General features: G+C 53.7%; 1 protein-coding gene across 1 annotated transcript; it reads left to right on the top strand.

The window, feature by feature from the left end:
- Positions 1-1,050: 1,050 nt before the first annotated feature.
- Positions 1,051-15,111, top strand: TBX3 (T-box transcription factor 3). Its single transcript, XM_066199860.1, has 8 exons — positions 1,051-1,871; positions 2,521-2,965; positions 4,782-5,049; positions 6,289-6,435; positions 8,572-8,648; positions 9,953-10,110; positions 11,474-12,177; positions 12,842-15,111. The coding sequence occupies exons 2-8, from the start codon at positions 2,571-2,573 to the stop codon at positions 13,286-13,288; spliced, it is 2,196 nt and encodes a 731-aa protein (XP_066055957.1). The 5' UTR covers positions 1,051-1,871; positions 2,521-2,570; the 3' UTR covers positions 13,289-15,111.
- The last annotated feature ends 1,890 nt before the right edge of the window (positions 15,112-17,001 follow it).

The following is a 17,001-nucleotide window of genomic DNA, read 5'->3' as shown; positions in this document are numbered from 1 at the left end:
CTCCCCCGCTCCGCTCCCGGAGGATTATCCTCCCCTCTTTAAAGCAGGGTGGGGGGCGTCAGGAGACCCCCCCCCCCCCTCGCTCCCCAGGGCAGTGATTCGGCGCCTCCCAGCGCTGGGATACCCGGCCTGACACGCGTGGGCGCTCCGTGCCCTGCACGCCCACGGCACGCAGTCACCAGCCCCCTCCTGCTGCCCCGCAGTGTCACACACCCATACCCACCCTCACCCACTCTCCCCCCACCCAAAGGAATATATCTCCCCAGAAACTTCCCAGGAGGATCCTGCCCGGCTCTTCCCTCTTCCTGGGGTCGGATCAGCCCCACGCGTGACGCCTTCCCCGGGGGGTGGCCGGCTCCATGCGAGCCCGGCTTAACGCGGAGCTGGGCCCCCCCCGCCCGGCGCTGCCCCGGCTCGGGCGCAGGGAAAGCCGCACTTCCCGTCTCCTCCCCGCGCACCTCGTGGAAGAGGAGGGGTGTGGGAGCGTAACCCTGTCGGCGCCGGTGCCAGCCGAGTGGCCTTAATCCGCAACGCCAAAGAAAGAAAGAAAGAGAAAAAAGGAATAATAAAGACATTAAAATCCCATTTTCCAGCGGCCTCCCGCTTCCCTGCGCGCTTCCCTCCTCGATCAGCGGCCCCGGGGCCGGAGCTGAGCCAGCGGCGGCCGCCGCCCGCCCGCCGCAGCCTCCAGCCGCCCACCACAACAATAATAACGGCGGCCGCGGCCGCTGGAGCCGCCGGAGCCGAGCTCCGAGCGGGGGGGAAGAGCCGCAGAGCCACCGCCGAGCCCCGGAGCTCACCCCCAGATCGGCGAGGGGAACGAAAGCGCCCGGCTCCCGGCCTGGAGGTGTCGTTTAAAGCAAGCAACTTTCGCCGGGGAGGGGAAAACCGGCGCGGGGGCAGCGGCAGGGGGGTGACACCAACCCGGCGGCTGCGGGGACGGGCGGCAGGGGATGGGATGGGATGGGAGCGCGGCGCGGCCTCCCGAGGTGGCTCCGGGCCGGGGGGGGGGGGACACAGGGGGTCCCCCCGCTACGGTACCGGCGGCGTTTGGGGAAGGGGGGAAGGCAGCTTGGGACCCCCCCACCGGCACGCTCGGGAAGCTCCTACCGAGGGAGAGCGGGCGGGCAGTGCCCAGGCTGCCGGGGCGGCGGGAGGCCGGGGCCGGGGGGCGAGGCGGCCCCCAGCACCCCCCGAGAGGCGGGCGCTGCCGGCCCCTTCCCTCCTCCCTCCCTGCTCCCTCCCCTCTGATCATGTTGACATATTCACACGGCCCCAAGTACTAGTGATGCTTTGCTGCAGCGTTACAGTTTCCGACACCTTCTTTTTATAACTCGGCGCTGTCCCCCTCCACCCGAGCTGTCAGAACCCCGCCTATGGAGCCTCACAATTGGTCCGAAAGCGTCAAAGAGCCAATCAAGGCGGCTCCAGCTCCCCTGTAACCCACAACACATCCCTACGATCGGGTGCACGCAGAGCACAGACTCACAGGGAATTCTCAGAGCCGAGAGGCTCCTTCTCCCTCTCTCTTTTCTCTCTTTCTCCTTTCCTCTCTTTCTCCCTCCCCCCTTTTTTCTCTTCCTTTCTCTTTCCCTCTCACTTTCTCTCTCTTTTATGGAGACAACAGTATAATTCTGCCAGATTTTTTTTTTTTAAAAAAAAGCACAGCGAAAGAGAAAGAGAGGGGGAAAAATAAATTTTAAAAAAAAAAAAAGGAGGAGGGTGAAAGAAAGAAGAGATCCTGATGGAAATCAGGGCACCCTGATCAGCTCCTGCTTGGGGAGTGAGGAAGGCGAGGCGGAAACGAGATTTCCCTACAAGTTTTTGCTGCTGAAGGTTGCTCGGGAGCCTTCCTCGGCCGGCGAGGGGGGGTGGGTTTGTTTGCTTCTTTCTGCTTTCCCTCCTTTCCCAGCCTCTGCTCTGCAGCCTGACCGTACGGAGGAAAGGTGGAGGGGTGGGGGGGAGGGGGAAGAGAGCCAGCCATCCAAAAAGAAAACCCAGCTTCGAGCCGTCACCCTTCGCCACGGAAGAAGAGAAGGGGGATTGGGACTAAGAGAAAAAAAGAAGACGAATTAAAAAAAAAAAAAAAAAAAAAAAAAAAAAAGGATTTCGGCTTGTCCAGCCCTTCTGCGGCAACAGGAGCAGACAGCGAACCCGGTGGATTTTTTTTCTTCTCTTCTTCGGCGTTTCTTTTCCAGCGCAAGGACTTCCACTCAGGAGAAAAAAAACCGCAAACAGCTAAAAAGCCAAACAAAACCTCAGAGATCGAACACGAGAAAAAGCAAGACTAATAATGAACAATCCTCGTAATCCGCTGTCCCGAGGGCTGGGGATGTGCCCCGGCTCGGGAAGTTGTAGGCTGTAGAAGTTCTGCCTCTCCCTCATGTACTGTGCTGTTTAGAGCTTGTTTCCCCCAGCCTTTTTTTTTTTTTTGCTTTTTTTTTTTTTTTTTTTTTTTTTTTTGCTTTATTGCTGTTATTGTTATTATCTTAATTTTTCTTCTTCGTGATGTGCTGTTAGAAACCACTCCGGGACTACTCCAGCAGTAGGAAGACCGAGGAGTGGAGTGGATGAATTTACCGATGAGAGATCCAGTAATTCCTGGGACAAGCATGGCTTATCATCCTTTTTTACCGCACCGGGCACCGGACTTTGCCATGAGCGCTGTGTTGGGACATCAGCCTCCTTTCTTCCCGGCTCTGGCTTTGCCTCCCAACGGGGCGGCCGCCCTGTCCCTTCCCGGGGCTCTGGCTAAACCCATCATGGATCAGTTAGTGGGGGCTGCAGAGACTGGTATTCCCTTTTCCTCCCTGGGTCACCAGGCAGCAGCCCATCTGAGGCCTTTGAAAACTCTGGAGCCGGAAGAAGAGGTAGAAGACGATCCGAAAGTGCATCTAGAAGCGAAAGAGCTTTGGGAGCAATTCCATAAAAGAGGCACGGAGATGGTGATTACCAAATCAGGAAGGTAGGTCTGGGGGTTTGTGCCTTTTTTTCCCGCCCTGTCCCCCACCCCTCAGTCTCTCCACTCCACCAGGGCAAGGCTCTCTCCCCGTCGCTTTCCTCCGTAAACCTCCCCTTTCACCTGGAATTATGGAAAGCTTTAGGCGGCCGAAGATCCGAGCCCGTCTGGGGCACCAGGCTGCCGGGAAAAGCCCGAGCACGACCCGGCCCTGCTCAGCATGTGCGTGTGTAGGGGCTGAGAGGGTCCCTTCATGGTTCAGTAGCTTAATGCTTGCTGGAGAAAACTGGGAGCAGCAAGAAAATAATTTGGGGTTGGCAAAGGGGCTGACCTGCTTTTCAGCCTCGCTACACGCAGTTTTTCTTCCTTAAGAAAGGGAAATGAAGGGAAAAAATCCTTTTGAGCGGCGTCTGGCTGCTGGTGGGGTAGGAGGACAGATAGGCTCGGTATGTCAGGCTGTGCCTCTCTCTGTGCTGGGGTCTCGGCTGGGTTTGTGCTGACTGATTGTGTCTGGAAATTTACAGAAAAGCTGACAAAACTCCCCAGCCGTCCTGCAGCCGCTGCTGGAGTGGCAGGGAAGGGTTTGCAGCTCCGTGCTGCCTGTCCCTGTATTTATGTAACCTTCACGTGGGAATGAATGAACACACACGGCGCGTCCACGCTAGGCATTTCTGCTTTTTATAGGTTTACCCGTCTGAAATCTCTCTCTATATTCGCTACTCATTGACATCTGGACTCTTTTACAACTCTACCTATTGCTGTGATGATACGTAGGGTGAAAACCCCCTTTGCGCCCGGGTGTTTTTCTAAGGGGCTCTCTGAGAAACCTCCCAAACTCTCCACATGTGATTTGCCAGGAGAATTACTCGAGGAAGCCACTCCTGAAAAGTCTTCTTAGATGGCCTTCAACTGCCTTGCTGGGGCTTCGCCTGTTTGCAAAGCACCAGTTGCAGGCTACAGGCTCAGGGGGGAAAAAATAAATACAAACCCTAAAAGCAGCAAGGAGGGGAAAAAAATTCTCGCCTATTTTACTGCTTTCCCGAAGTTTTTTTTCTGTTAATTGTGGTCAAAAGTTTTTTGCGTGAAAGCCTCGGCCAGTATTAAGAGCTCTTACATGTTGCAAAGTCATGTGTTTCCTTTTAAGTTGAGATTTGCTGAATGCCAACCACTCGATATAATAAACAGCAAATTTGTGGTATCCTGTTGCCGTTTGGAGCCGGAGCAGGGAGCGGAGCGAGGTTTGCAGAGAAGCCTCGGCACACCGGGGGATCCCCGGGTGGCCAAAGCACCGGGAGAGCCCCGGCAGCCTCGCTGCCCTCGCTGGGGGTTTTTAATTCTCGTCTGTAAAGTGTAAAAACTCCGCACTTTAGCGGGAGGTCGGGTTGGAATAGTTCAGACGGTTTGTTTTATCGGGGTGCGATCAGCTCCCTGTTCTTTGTTTAGCAGGCAAAAAGGAAACTAATGAGAGATCAGAGAGCCCCAAATGGGCCTTTGCTGTTTAGGAATGGCAGAGAGAGGTAGTCTCCTGCAGATTTCTAGGGATCTAGGGATCGCGTACCTTTCCCACCCAGGGACCATGTTCTCCTCCAACTTTTAAGCATATGAGAAATCTTTTCGCTGGGGGGGGGGGGGGGGGGGAGAACCTTTTTGCTGGACACAGGCTTACTCTGCTGCTTTTGAGAGCTGAAGTAGTTTCTTGGTAGACGCGCTACCAAAATTCAGAAGCTTATTTTAACGCTGTAATTAATTTTACTTTATTTTTGTCTTGTCTTTTTTCTTCCCCCCCCCCCTCCCCTCTTCCCTCCCCCCCCCCTGCCCATAGGAGAATGTTCCCTCCATTTAAAGTGAGATGCACTGGACTGGATAAAAAGGCCAAGTACATTTTATTGATGGATATTGTGGCGGCTGATGATTGTAGGTACAAATTCCATAATTCCCGGTGGATGGTAGCCGGCAAGGCTGACCCTGAAATGCCAAAGAGAATGTATATCCACCCGGACAGCCCGGCCACCGGCGAACAATGGATGTCCAAAGTCGTCACCTTTCACAAGCTGAAGCTCACTAACAACATCTCTGACAAGCACGGATTTGTGAGTTCCTTTTACACCTTCCTTTGCCCCCCTTTCCCCCTCGCTCGCCACCCGGCCGGAGCGGGGGTCCCGGCGGGGGGTGTGCCCGGGGCACGGCGGCTGCTGGGCCGGGCTGGCCCCGCTGGCAGCCCCGGAGAGCGGCCGAAATCAGGGAAAACGGGGCAGAAAAACCTCCCCACGCACCCGGGGACGGGCATCTGTCCGGTTTATAATAGTCCTTGATTTTTCTTCCTGCTGGGGTCAGGATTAAAGCCCGGAGTTTACTCTGTAACCTCCCCGTGCCATGCAGCGTTAACTTTAGGGATACATTTCCAGCACAGCGCAACTCGATATTTCTCAGAGCTGCGGTGACTTTATATATCTATATATATTTTTAATAAAGTCGATCACACTTTCTAAGCGCAGGAAAACGATATGCATATGTGTATAAAGGGCTTAAAGGCCTAAGTACGCAAACGTTTAAATCTATATTAATCTGGATAATGTAAAGCAAGCCGGAGTGAAAATAAACAGGGACCAAAAGCAGAGGTCAAGTTGCCCATTCATGTCTATCCACTCCTTTACATATACCGGGTGTGCAGAGATAAAAACTTACCCTGAGAGTGAAATCAAACAAACCTGCTGATAAGTGCTCTGTCGATCCTGGCCATTTCTTTCTATTCCTGGGAAAGCCTCAGCCTCGGAGCCGGGGCTTGCTGGTGGTGACCGCGGCCGGGGGATCTCTAATGTGCCGAAGATTGCATTTGCTGCTGTGATTTGATTAGACGATACATTTTTGCCGTTTGCAGAAGGCCTTAAGTGAATTGGGGCACGCAATTAGACCGAGCCGAGGCTCTCGTGGTGGTGCTGCAACTGTAGCTGCTGCTGCTTTGCTTGATTTTATTTTTTTTTTACGCTTTGAAATCAAAAGACATTGCTGCCGGAGCCCGGACAGCTTCTCCCCATCTCCGAGCAGAGTTCTGAGGGGATTCCCTCCTCTCTCTCCTCTCCTTCGAGAGGTCCAGCGACAGCCTAACCCCGGCGAGTTGGAGCTGTCAGGACTTTTAGTCGGATGCTGCGAGGCGTGTGCGTGTGTTTGGAGTGTGCTTGGCGGGGAGGAGGCGTGAGGGGAGGAAGGAGAGGGAAGGCAAATTAGAAGGAGAAAGTGCCTATGGCTGGGGGAAATGCTGCTCCTGCTGACCGTCTTCTTTCCCCCCCTCCTGCCCTCTCTGCTGCCGGCCGCTGCTCCCCCCCTCCCAGACCATTTTAAACTCCATGCACAAGTACCAGCCCCGGTTCCACATCGTCCGAGCCAACGATATCCTCAAGCTTCCTTACAGCACGTTCAGGACCTACGTTTTCCCGGAGACTGAATTCATCGCAGTGACCGCATACCAGAATGATAAGGTAAGGAGATTAAGAGCGGATTTGTTTTACGTGTTTTGGCTTTTGAGAGAACTTTTACTCTGCATTGTTCCCTTAAAACTCACGAAGCCCATCCCGCTCTTCTCTCTCTCTCCCCCTCCCTCATCTTTTCCCCCAAAACCTCCTTGATCCAACTTCGGGAAAGTGCTGGGGGAGGGGGTCGAGCACTCCCCTAATACCGACCTCGGGGAAGGCAATTAAAAGGAGGGAGGACTGGGGGTGAGAGGGAGAATGTTTAGGGGTTTTCTACCTTTTTTTTCCTCCCTCAGTATATCTCCCCAGTACGAGAAAAGGGATGGGGTGGGGTTTGCTGCTCGTAGTGTGGAGTTAATCTAAGATGCATCAGGGGGAAAAAAATTAATAGAAAAGACTCGGCTCCGTGTGTCGAAAGACAGAGTGGGGAGACCAGCGGGGCTGAGATTTTGTAATTCTTCCTGGCCTTTGTGCTGTTTTAGCTCCTTTAACAGCAATTGGCAATAAGGCTGGAGAGCACGTCTGGTTCCTATTATTATTATATTATGATATTTTTTTTTGCATCCTGCAGTGTTTTATTATTTTTTGTGGTGCAGAAATATGCTCTGGTCAGAGAGGGGTATCTCGCTTGAATTTAGCTGGAAGGGCCGAAAAAGCCCGTGTGAGAAAGTTTTGCAGCGCTGCAAACGCTGCCTTTCCATTGCTGCTGGTTTATTGTCGCTTGCGATGAAGGTGGTACATTTGGGAGAGTGGCAAACGGCGAATTTACGATAATTAAGTCAAGTGGAAGGAAGCGGAGGAGCCAAAAAAGGGGCTTTGATTTTTTTTTTTTGTTGTCTGTGAATTCCAACTTTGCTTGCGTTGAGCGCTCTGGATGCGCAGCGCCCGCTCGCTGCAGCTCCCCTGTGCCCTTCACTGCCCCTCACATCTTTCACCGTAAAAAATTCAGGGGTGAAAAGGGGGAGGTCTGTACCCTTCTCCCTTCGGTTTCCAAAAAGCCGCTTCCCCCTCGGGGCTCGGGCTATTTTCCTCTCTCTCTGCAGCCGGGCACTCGCAAGGAAACTGAAAGAAAATGCGTGTACAGAGAGTAGACTTTGCTTTGGGACTTATCAGCAGGGCTGGCCGCCCCGGTCTATCAGCTGGGGGCGGCTCGGTTGAAGGGCAGAAATGAGCATATTTGTGTGATTGCCATGAAATCGGCCGGGAAGCGGCGGGGAGCGCTCGGCTCGGCGCGGGGGGAGCAGAAGGCACGGCCGGGAGCAGCACCTGGATTAAAAGTCCCGCTGGTTTTAGCAGTGGGGTTTTCCTGCTCTCTCCTGATGCCGTGTGTGCGGCGGGGGCGGGGGGTGACTCGGGAGCCAGGGCCGGTCCTGCCCGCACTCAGGCGGGGTTTCCTTTTCGGGGTCATCCTCTGCTCCTAAACTGGGGGGTTGCTGTGCCTCCAGCCCGCTCCGAGAGACCGGGAATGGAGCGGCGGGGAGGCGACATTCCCCTCGCATCCTGTTCCAGCGGGGTGAGCCCCGGCCAGGCTGTGAATTCGGCTCCGTGCATCGTATGCACGGGCACCCGAGGGATGCCCCGCACCCCCCAGCCCTCCCCACGGTCATTCCCTGCCATAACCTGAACCCCGAGGAGACCCAAACCGAAAAACTTCCACGCACGCCCCCCCTAAAAAATACGAACTGGCTCCTGGCACCCCCGGCGCCCCAACACACATGGAGCATAATGCGATTATATGAAGTATTTTATTATAGCAAGGGGGTGGGTATGATTCCTTTGCGGTTTAATTATGGTATTTAAAGAGTTTTAAGCGCAGGCATAACTTGCATGGATCTCGTTGCACGGCTCAATTAATTCCAATGTGGTGGCAGCAACACGGGGCTCTTTCATTGCCACCACGGTCCAGGTCACCGGCCAGCCCGGCGGGGGATTGGGGGCGAGCTGCCTCCAAACAGCTCAGGAAAACACAGGGATTCACCCAAAAAACAGGGACCTCTGCCCCCTGCCCTGTCCTACTCCTGCCAAGATCCTGCCAGCGCTGGGGGAACTGGGAAGAGTGAGGTTTTGTAATTTTTAATACAAAAATCTCCTTATTCTGCCCCAACCCCCTGGATAATTTTTTTTTCCTCTCTCTCTATCCTATAGATCACACAATTAAAAATTGACAACAATCCCTTTGCCAAAGGTTTTCGGGACACCGGGAATGGAAGGAGGGAAAAGAGGTGAGTCTGGCTCGATTCTGTACAGCTGCTTCGTTTGGTTTTCATGTGTTAAGCTCAGAACACGAGCAGAGGTCAAAATCACCTTGCCTCGCCTCCAAACCACACTTCCCCCCGCCAAAATCCATAAGGATCTTGGCGTTAATAACGTCAAAGGGATTGCACGGGGATTCTTTCCTGCTTTCCACGTTTAGTTTTCACGTCGCAGGGGATGACTGGCCAAAGGGAGCGCAGTACATTGAGCAAATATTAACGCTGAAAAACATTCCCTTAAAAATTGGGGAGGGGAATATTACAGTGTAGTTTGGATCTGGGACTGGAGAAGAGGGACAAGTGAGTGCTGAGCACTGCTTGAATCTCCTCTGGCATTTTTCTGGGGACTGCATGGAAAAGAGTAAAATGTGGAGGAGAAATATATAAATAAACTGTTTGGACAGAGCTATCTCATGAATATGGAAGTAATTAATGATAGAAGACTCTTTATATTTTCCGCAGCAGGACGCAGTTTGTGCCCCAGGTAGGCAGACAGAACTCGTTATAATGGGACTCAAGACTTTTATTTTTAATATAAGAAGAAAATATAGGGATAAAAAAGGGACAATTTTTTCCCTTTGAGGGGGAATATGTCTGTTTTGTTGTGTTATGGGAAACAGGATATTTTAGCCATTTGCACAGGGGGTTAGATAATGAATAAATCGATCTGTTCGTCTTTTTTCATACAAACAATGAAATAAAAAGGTGGGGGGAACGTGGTGTAAACCAAGAGGCCTCTCTCCCTGCCCAGCACACACACAAACATGCACACACCAGCTCCTCTTGTCCATCAGTGTGAAAATAAAGCCAGCGCTGGAGCCACAGGACGGAAATGATTTCTAATTTCTCTAAATATAAATAGATTTTTTTACTCCGGGTTAATTGTTGGTGAAAAGATTACATGAAGTGCCTAACAAAATAACCACTTCCTAGCAATCTTAGCAACCATTAAGATGGCTCATATCTCTGGAACATCCTTGCCTTTTAAAAGCTAATCTCCAGGGAATGCTTCCCTCTCCCCTCCGCCCCTTGTCTTTAATATCAGCGCTCGCTGAGGAGCTGCTCACGCTTCCAAGAAATCTCCTCTTATTAGCAGCCAAGCCCTGCCTGCCAGAAACGCGCTCTCCTCCTCCAGGGAGCCGTGGCTCTTAATTCCCCTGCGCTACCCGTGCCCGAATAGGAGCTCCGGGAGGGGCTGGGGAGGGGTCCCGGGGGTCCGGGGGCTGCGGGGGGGGATCCCGGGGCCACTCGCCCAGCGGGGTCTGTGCCCGCAGGAAGCAGCTGACCCTGCAGTCCATGCGAGTGTACGACGAGAGGCAGAAGAAGGAGAATCCCACCTCGGACGAGTCGTCTAACGAGCAGACGGCCTTCAAGTGCTTTGCCCAGTCCTCCTGTCCTGCCGTGCCTGCCGTGGGCACCTCCAGCCTCAAAGGTGAGAGCTGTGGCCCCTGGTCTCCTCTGGGAGAGCCTGGGTGCCCGCTCTGTGTGGTGGCAGATCCTGGCCTGTACCACTGCCCTCTGGCACCGGCCCCTCTTCCTTCCTTTATTATCTCTTGCCTTCTTTCCTACCTCTTCCCTTCTTTTCTCATCTTTTGTCTTTTTGCTCTCTTCTCTCTATTCCTTCTCTCTTTAGTTTTTCCTCCTTCTTATTCTTTCTTTCTTTCTTTCCCTCACTCTTCTTCTGGTTTCCTTTCTTCCTGTCTTTCCCTCTCCTCCCTTCTCCCCCCTCACTCTCCTCTCTCTGCCTTCCTCACTCTTCCTCTCCTTCTCCCTCTCCCCCCCCCGGCCTCCCTCTCCCCTTGCTGCACATTCATCCCTCCCCTCCTTGGTTCAGAAAGGAGCCAGCTCTGAGTCAAGGGAGCAAAGACAGACCACGGGGCAAAAGTTCAAAACTGGAGTCACTCCATTAATATTGCTCACTGAATCTGTTCCTGGAGGAAGGATCTTTCCCCTGGATACAGTCCCGAACTTTGTTATAGAAAAGTCACCCTGGGTTTCTCCATGCGGGGTTGGGAGCTGTCTGCAGCTCTCTCGTACGTATTAATCCATCCCGGGGCGGGGGGGGGGGGGAGCAGGGGGAGGAGGAAACTACCTCTTTTTTGTAGTTGCTTTACTCTCTTTTTTTTAAAGGCCTGCCGAGCTGAGGGGAGGGGAGCTGGGAGGGGACCCGAAAAGCAAACCAGAGCTTCACACCTGGGGCGCTGAAATTAGGAGATGAAGTGCAGAGGAATCCAGCGAAGCCGTGCATGTGTTTGGGGAGAAGGGGGGCCCAGGGGTTGATGAAGACGGCTGCGGGGTGTCTCTCTTTGTGGAGTTTGCCCATTGAAAGGGATGAAAACTTTGGAAAACTTCGTAGGCGACACATCCACATCCCCAGGGCCCTTCAGCCCTGCCCCGAGGTTGCTGCTGTCCCGTTCCTCCTCTACCCCCTGTGCAGCCGGGGTGGGAGGGAGGGGAGGTCCCTGGGGGCTCCCGGGGAGCCCCGGGGAGCGGAGCCGCTGGCCCCGGGCCCGCCCGGCTGGGGGGTCTCTCCTCCGGGCCGCTGCTTTGTTTCGCAGCCAATTTTGCTGCGTTGTGTAAAACTCGGGCTGGCTTGGACGGGGCGGGCGGTGGGAGCCGGGGGCTGTATTTATTTATATAATAATAATAATTTAAAAAAAAAAAAACCAACAGGGAAGTATTTTCACACAAACCCCTGGCCGGCCAGGAAGCGTCTCTGCCCCCTCTCCCAGCCCGGTGGGGATTTCGGGATGTGCAGTGTCGGATCCCAGCCCCGGGCCCCCTTTGTCTTGCAGATCTCTGCCCCAGCGAGGGAGACAGCGATGCAGACAGCAAAGACGATCCCTTGCTAGAAGGCAACGAGTCGGGCAAAATCAGCACGACCACCGCCGCCACCCCAGCGCCGGCCAGCTCCGCTGCCACCGCGGGGGACGACCCCCGGGACAAGGGCGGCAGCCCCTCCAAAAGCCACTTCTTCCCTGGGGACTCGGCAGGGAGTCGGAGCAGAGAGAGGACTGAGAAAGCCCCTCCGGACTCCCGGCACAGCCCGGCCACCATCTCTTCCAGCACCCGGGGGGGAAGCCTGAGCGGCGAGGAACTGAAAAGCCCCCTCAGGGATGGCCCCAAAGTAGACGAGAACCGACTGCTGGGGAAAGAGCCCTTCACCCCCCTGACAGTGCAAACCGACAGCACGGCCCACCTGAGCCAGGGACACTTGCAGAACCTCGGCTTTCCCCCTGCCCTGGCCGGCCAGCAGTTCTTCAACCCGCTGGGGAACGGGCACCCGCTGCTGCTGCACCCCGGGCAGTTCGCCATGGGGGGGGCCTTCTCCGGCATGGCCGCGGGCATGGGGCCCCTCCTCGCCACCGTCTCCGGGGCATCCGCCGGGGTCTCGGGACTGGACAACACGGTCATGGCCACGGCGGCGGCCCAGGGACTCTCGGGAGCGTCAGCGGCTGCTCTGCCTTTCCATCTGCAGCAGCACGTCCTGGCTTCACAGGTACTGCGTTCCCCCCGCGCCGCCCCTCCGGGCCAGGGGGGCTCCCTCCGGGCCAGCGGGCACCTCCTTTAAACCCCCCGCTTGGGTGTGCCCCCACTGCCCCTCTCAGGGGCCGGTCACAGGGCTTGGCACGAGGTCGGAGGAGGGAAAGCTGTGGGCGGGGAGGGTGGCCCGGCGTGATCCCCCTGAGCTCTCCCACCGTCCCCGCTGACCTCCCGAGCCCCGCAGCCCCGGCTGTCCCCGGGGCAGAGCCAGGGCACAGCTCGGCGCTGTGGGACGCGTCCTGGCCCGCGGAGCGGAGCCGCTGTCGGGGGTCGGGGGGGATGTGCCCGGGGCTGCCCTGCGGAGTGGGACGGGGGGGCCGGACCCGCGGATAAAGGGCGCTTTCCCCAGCGCAGGAGAATCGCCCGGTGAGGGGGAGAGTGGGGGAGAGGCCCCTCGGCCCTTCGGCCCCCGGTGGGTCCGGCGGGAGCGGGCAGAGCCCGGGCAGGGTGTGCCCCGTTGCGTGCACGTGTGTTTGGCCCGGGCAGTGTGAGGACAGCTCTCTCCACCCCGCCGGCAGCGGCGTGCGCGGGGGAGGACCCGGCGCGGGGATGCCGCGCAGCATCCCCGCCGTGAGCGTGCGGGCCGGTAACCCTTTCCTCTCTCTCCTCCCCTCCCGCAGGGCCTGGCCATGTCTCCCTTCGGCAGCCTTTTCCCCTACCCCTACACCTACATGGCGGCGGCGGCCGCCGCCTCCAGCGCCGCCTCCAGCTCGGTGCACCGGCACCCGTTCCTGAGCGCCGTGCGGCCGCGGCTCCGCTACAGCCCCTACCCGCTGCCCGTGCCGCTGTCGGACGGCAGCAGCCTCCTCACCACCGCCCTGCCCGGCCTGGCCGCCGGCTCCGGCGAGGGCAAGGCGGGCGGGCTGAGCGCCAGCCCCGGCTCCGTGCCCCTGGACTCCGCCTCGGACCTCACCAGCCGCTCCTCCACCCTCTCGTCCGGCTCCGTGTCGCTGTCCCCCAAGCTGGGCGCGGACAAGGAGGCGGCCACCAGCGAACTGCAAAACATCCAGCGCCTGGTCAGCGGGCTCGACCCCAAGCAGGACAGATCCCGCAGCGGCTCCCCGTAACCCCCCGGCCTCCGGGAGCTCATTTCAAATCAGTCTCGCAGTGCACTTTGTTTGAAAGAAACCACATCCTCCCCCCCGCGAGTGTTTTGTTGTTGTTGTTTACCCCCTCCTTTATTTTGGTTGTTTTGTTGGGGGTTTTTTCCTTTCTATTTTTTTTTTAACATATAAAATCCCGCGGCGTTTTGTGCGTGCTTAAACAACAAAAACTATCTGGTGGAGCAGGGAAAAAGGGTCGGGGATGGGGGAGCGCTGGGTCGGAGGCTCCTCACAGGGAGCAGAACTGGCCGGATCGAGGCACCGGAGGGCTTTGTGGCATCCTCCTTTTATTATTATTTTTATTTTTTTTTAATCAGTGTAAAAATAAAAACCCAAAACCAAAACACACCGGAAAAAGAAAGAAACAAAAAAAAAAACCTAAAAGAAAAAAATAAAACAAAAAAAATCAAAGAAACTTATGAATAAAAATTAAGTAAGAGAAGTGATTTTTTTTTTCTCTCTGAAAGAAAAGTGTGTAAGTAACTCACGTATTGGTTCTTCAACAGTTGTTTCCTGGGCGGGTTGTTAACTACAACCTCCTCAGTCGATATTAAGGGAAGCTGTGTGTTTAAAATATTATTGTGATGTCTGAGAGCCAGTTGGTGGCTTCTGTTTTTGTTTTTGTTTTTGTTTTTTTTGCATGTTCCAGAGTAGTCTGCTTTTTTTTTTTTTTTTTGAGGGGGGGTGGTGGTATTTTTTATTTCAGTGGGGTTTTGTTGTTTATTTTTAATGTTCGTTTCAAATCCCAGGGAAAAAATTATTAATAATAATAATAATAAAAACAAAAATAAGAACTTTGTCCCTCTATCTTAAACATCCTTGTAGCAACAAAAATAAGAAGTGTAGTTGGAAAGAAAAAAAAGTGAATTTATTTTATCTAAAAACCTCTGTAGCTCGACTGTAGATTTATCACAGCTTTCCCTCTTAAATTGTATATGCAATAACAAGGTTTAACATACTGAGAAGAAGAAAAGAGCGGACACTATTATTAAAACAAAGTATTTATGTAATTATTTGATAACACTTGTAAATACGTGGAATATGAATACTCGAAATTAAACTTTAATTTATTGACATTGTACATATCTCTGTAAATACGGCTGCAGCGGTCTTCTTCTTTTTTTTTTTTCCTTCTGTTTTTATTTTTAGTCTTTTTCATTTCAAGTTGGTAATTCCTTTAAACATAAATCCCGACCCAGAGGAGAAATTCCCCCATTTGTGAGGGCTCAGTTTTTAAATCAGAGCTCAGCCCTCAGGAAAACCTCGTCCCGTGGTCAAGGAGCCGAATGCAAAATGCAAAGCAGAAAGAAACCGAATTAATCAAAGACCTTAAAAAAATTCAAAGAGAGAAAAAAGACAAAGCAAGTGTGCCATGGTAGCTTTTAATCCTCGATTTCTTCAGTGTTCAAAATGTCAACAACCACAAAAGTATCTACGTTTATACACGACAACAGCCTTCTCCAGTGGCTTGAGAGAGAAAAAAAATAAGTGAAGATTCTAGGATTTTCTTTGCTTTCTCTTATTTTTGCCCGTTTCCTCGGTGTGTCAGAAAACAACCCTGCGATGGAGTTTTACTACTGTGCTTATTGTTGTCTTTGTTTGAGTGAGTGCATATTTTCTTGGGTTGAAAGTCAGGTGCTCAGAGCTGGTTCAAAGGGAAAAAAAATGAAGGTATATTTTGTGTTATATAAATGTTGAGAAGTTCTTGCTATTTTTTTTTTTCTGTAATCCCCCCCCCCCTTCTTTTAAAAGTCACTGAAGTTTCAATAAATTTTTATTGAAATGTCTTGGGCGTACTGTGAAATGCCTTCATCCCAACCCTCCAGAAGTGCCTGGGAGGATGGAGGGGTTGAAAGATATATATCCCTCTTCTGCCTTTCTCCTCCACCCCCTTTCCCGTTCCCAATATTAAGATATTTCCCCTGGAAAGGAGCTAGTACGAACCAGTCGTGATGGTGTCATTTGCATTGTTGGGAGGGAAGGACGAGTTTTAAGCAAGCTGTTTAATGTACCTTTTCCGTCTTTATCCCTCTCGCTTTTAAAGTCGATGCAGAGGCTACTGAAGTCACCTCTTTTAATGGAACAATATTAAGTGGCGTTTGAAAAGTTAATGAGAGAGGCTCAGCTATGCTTTTATCTGTCATAAATTAATAACGCAAAAGTGAAGAATTAGAGAATAGATCGGTTAAATTTTAATGCAGAGCCCTCCTTCAAAGTTTCCAGGTGAAGTGCTCAGGAGTTGATGCTGTTGCTGGGCTCGTTTTCCTCTCCAGTCCGGGCAGAGGATTTGGATTTCCCGGTTAGTTATCACCTGGAAATACAAGGTTTTAAAAATCTATTTCTCGCCCTTTTATTGGAATCGCTCCTTCTCGCCCTTAGGCTCGCGATATATCGAGATTAAGCTGGAAAACGGCTGGAACGGGGACAAACATCCAGGCTGGACCAGTGGCCTGGGAGGTCACGGAGAGGAGGGCTGAGGAGCGCTGGCAGCCCCTGCTGTACCTCTGCCAGACTATGAGTACATCCTTTAGCAGAACATATATATTTCTTCTTAATGAGATTTTTTTTTTCCCCCCGTCCCTTCAACAGTTAGTGGCCCGTATATTGAAAAGCGATTCATCCTCCGCCAGTAATAAATATTATAAGGATGTACTTCCAGCCTGTATCCTGTTTTATGCTCTGCCTGCCCCTCGGCCCGCGGCCCCGGTTCCTGTGCCGGCGAGATAAAGGGACATCCAGGGGGTGAAAGTGGCAATGAAACCCTGTTGGTTTTTTTTTTTTTTTTTTTTTAAATTTAAAAATCCCCCCACGAACATCAAACCCTTGGTGAGGGAACGGGACCCTTCCCATTTCAGCTTGGGGATGGGGGTTTTGTTTAAACCCACGCTGTCTGAGCGGGAGAAAGGTTTGGGCTGAGCAGGAGTTTTTCTCTCCCTCGGATGGCCCAAGGTGACGGCTGCTGGAAATGTCACTTGCTACCCTGAGCTGGCCCGGGCGAGGAGGAGCTTTTAGGGACAGAGGTGGCGGCGGGTCTAGCAAAAGAAATAAAAAAATTCCACCCGGGGAAGGAGGCAGCGGCTGTGCAGCCCGCCCGAGGGCTGCAGCCCCACAAGCCGCTTTCCACACGAATCTTCCACGCAGGTGGGAGCTGGAGCAGCTCCGGGAGAGGGAATGCGGTGCCGAGGGGAGCGGGTCGGCGGGACAGAGCCCGGGCAGCCGTCGGGGAGCCATCCCCACCACGGGAAGCAGCTTTTCCCTCTGCGCCGAGCTCCGGCCTCAGCGGCAGCGCGAAGGCGCCCGTGCATGAACAGACCGCCCGATCCCCTCGCTCCCTTCTCTGGCTTCAGGACTCGTGCGGGGACCTCTGTTTTTCCCCTCTCTCAGCTGCTGGTCCCCCAAATGGCTCTTAGAGGGGGAGACCAGCAATGATCTGTGTATGAGCGGGGAAAATTTTCTAGCTGGTGAGGAATTCACTGCTGATGGTCAAGAGGAAAGCAACAGACACCCAGCCCCAGGTCCACCCTGCCCATCTCGCTTTCCTGCCTGCCCAGGAGCCCGGCAGCCGCCCCGCAGGCCAGGCAGGCACCGGCAGCCCCGGGGCGCCGCAACCCCCGAGCTCACCATTTATTCTTTTTCAGGCTGAGGGTGCAGCCTGATTGCTTTAAACCCCCCCGCTT

This window comes from Chamaea fasciata, unplaced genomic scaffold (assembly GCF_029207755.1).
Source record: "Chamaea fasciata isolate MVZ Bird 193981 ecotype frontalis unplaced genomic scaffold, bChaFas1.0.hap1 SCAF_18, whole genome shotgun sequence".
Lineage (NCBI taxonomy): Eukaryota > Metazoa > Chordata > Aves > Passeriformes > Sylviidae > Chamaea > Chamaea fasciata.
This window is presented reverse-complemented; position numbering and strand designations above follow the sequence as displayed.

Coding starts and splice junctions, on each gene's coding strand:
- TBX3 (XM_066199860.1), top strand. CDS start 2,571: ATGAATTTACCGATGAGAGATCCAGTAATTCCTGGGACAAGCATGGCT. Junction 5,050..6,288: donor TCTCTGACAAGCACGGATTT/GTGAGTTCCTTT, acceptor CCCCCCTCCCAG/ACCATTTTAAACTCCATGCA. Junction 10,111..11,473: donor GGGCACCTCCAGCCTCAAAG/GTGAGAGCTGTG, acceptor TTTGTCTTGCAG/ATCTCTGCCCCAGCGAGGGA.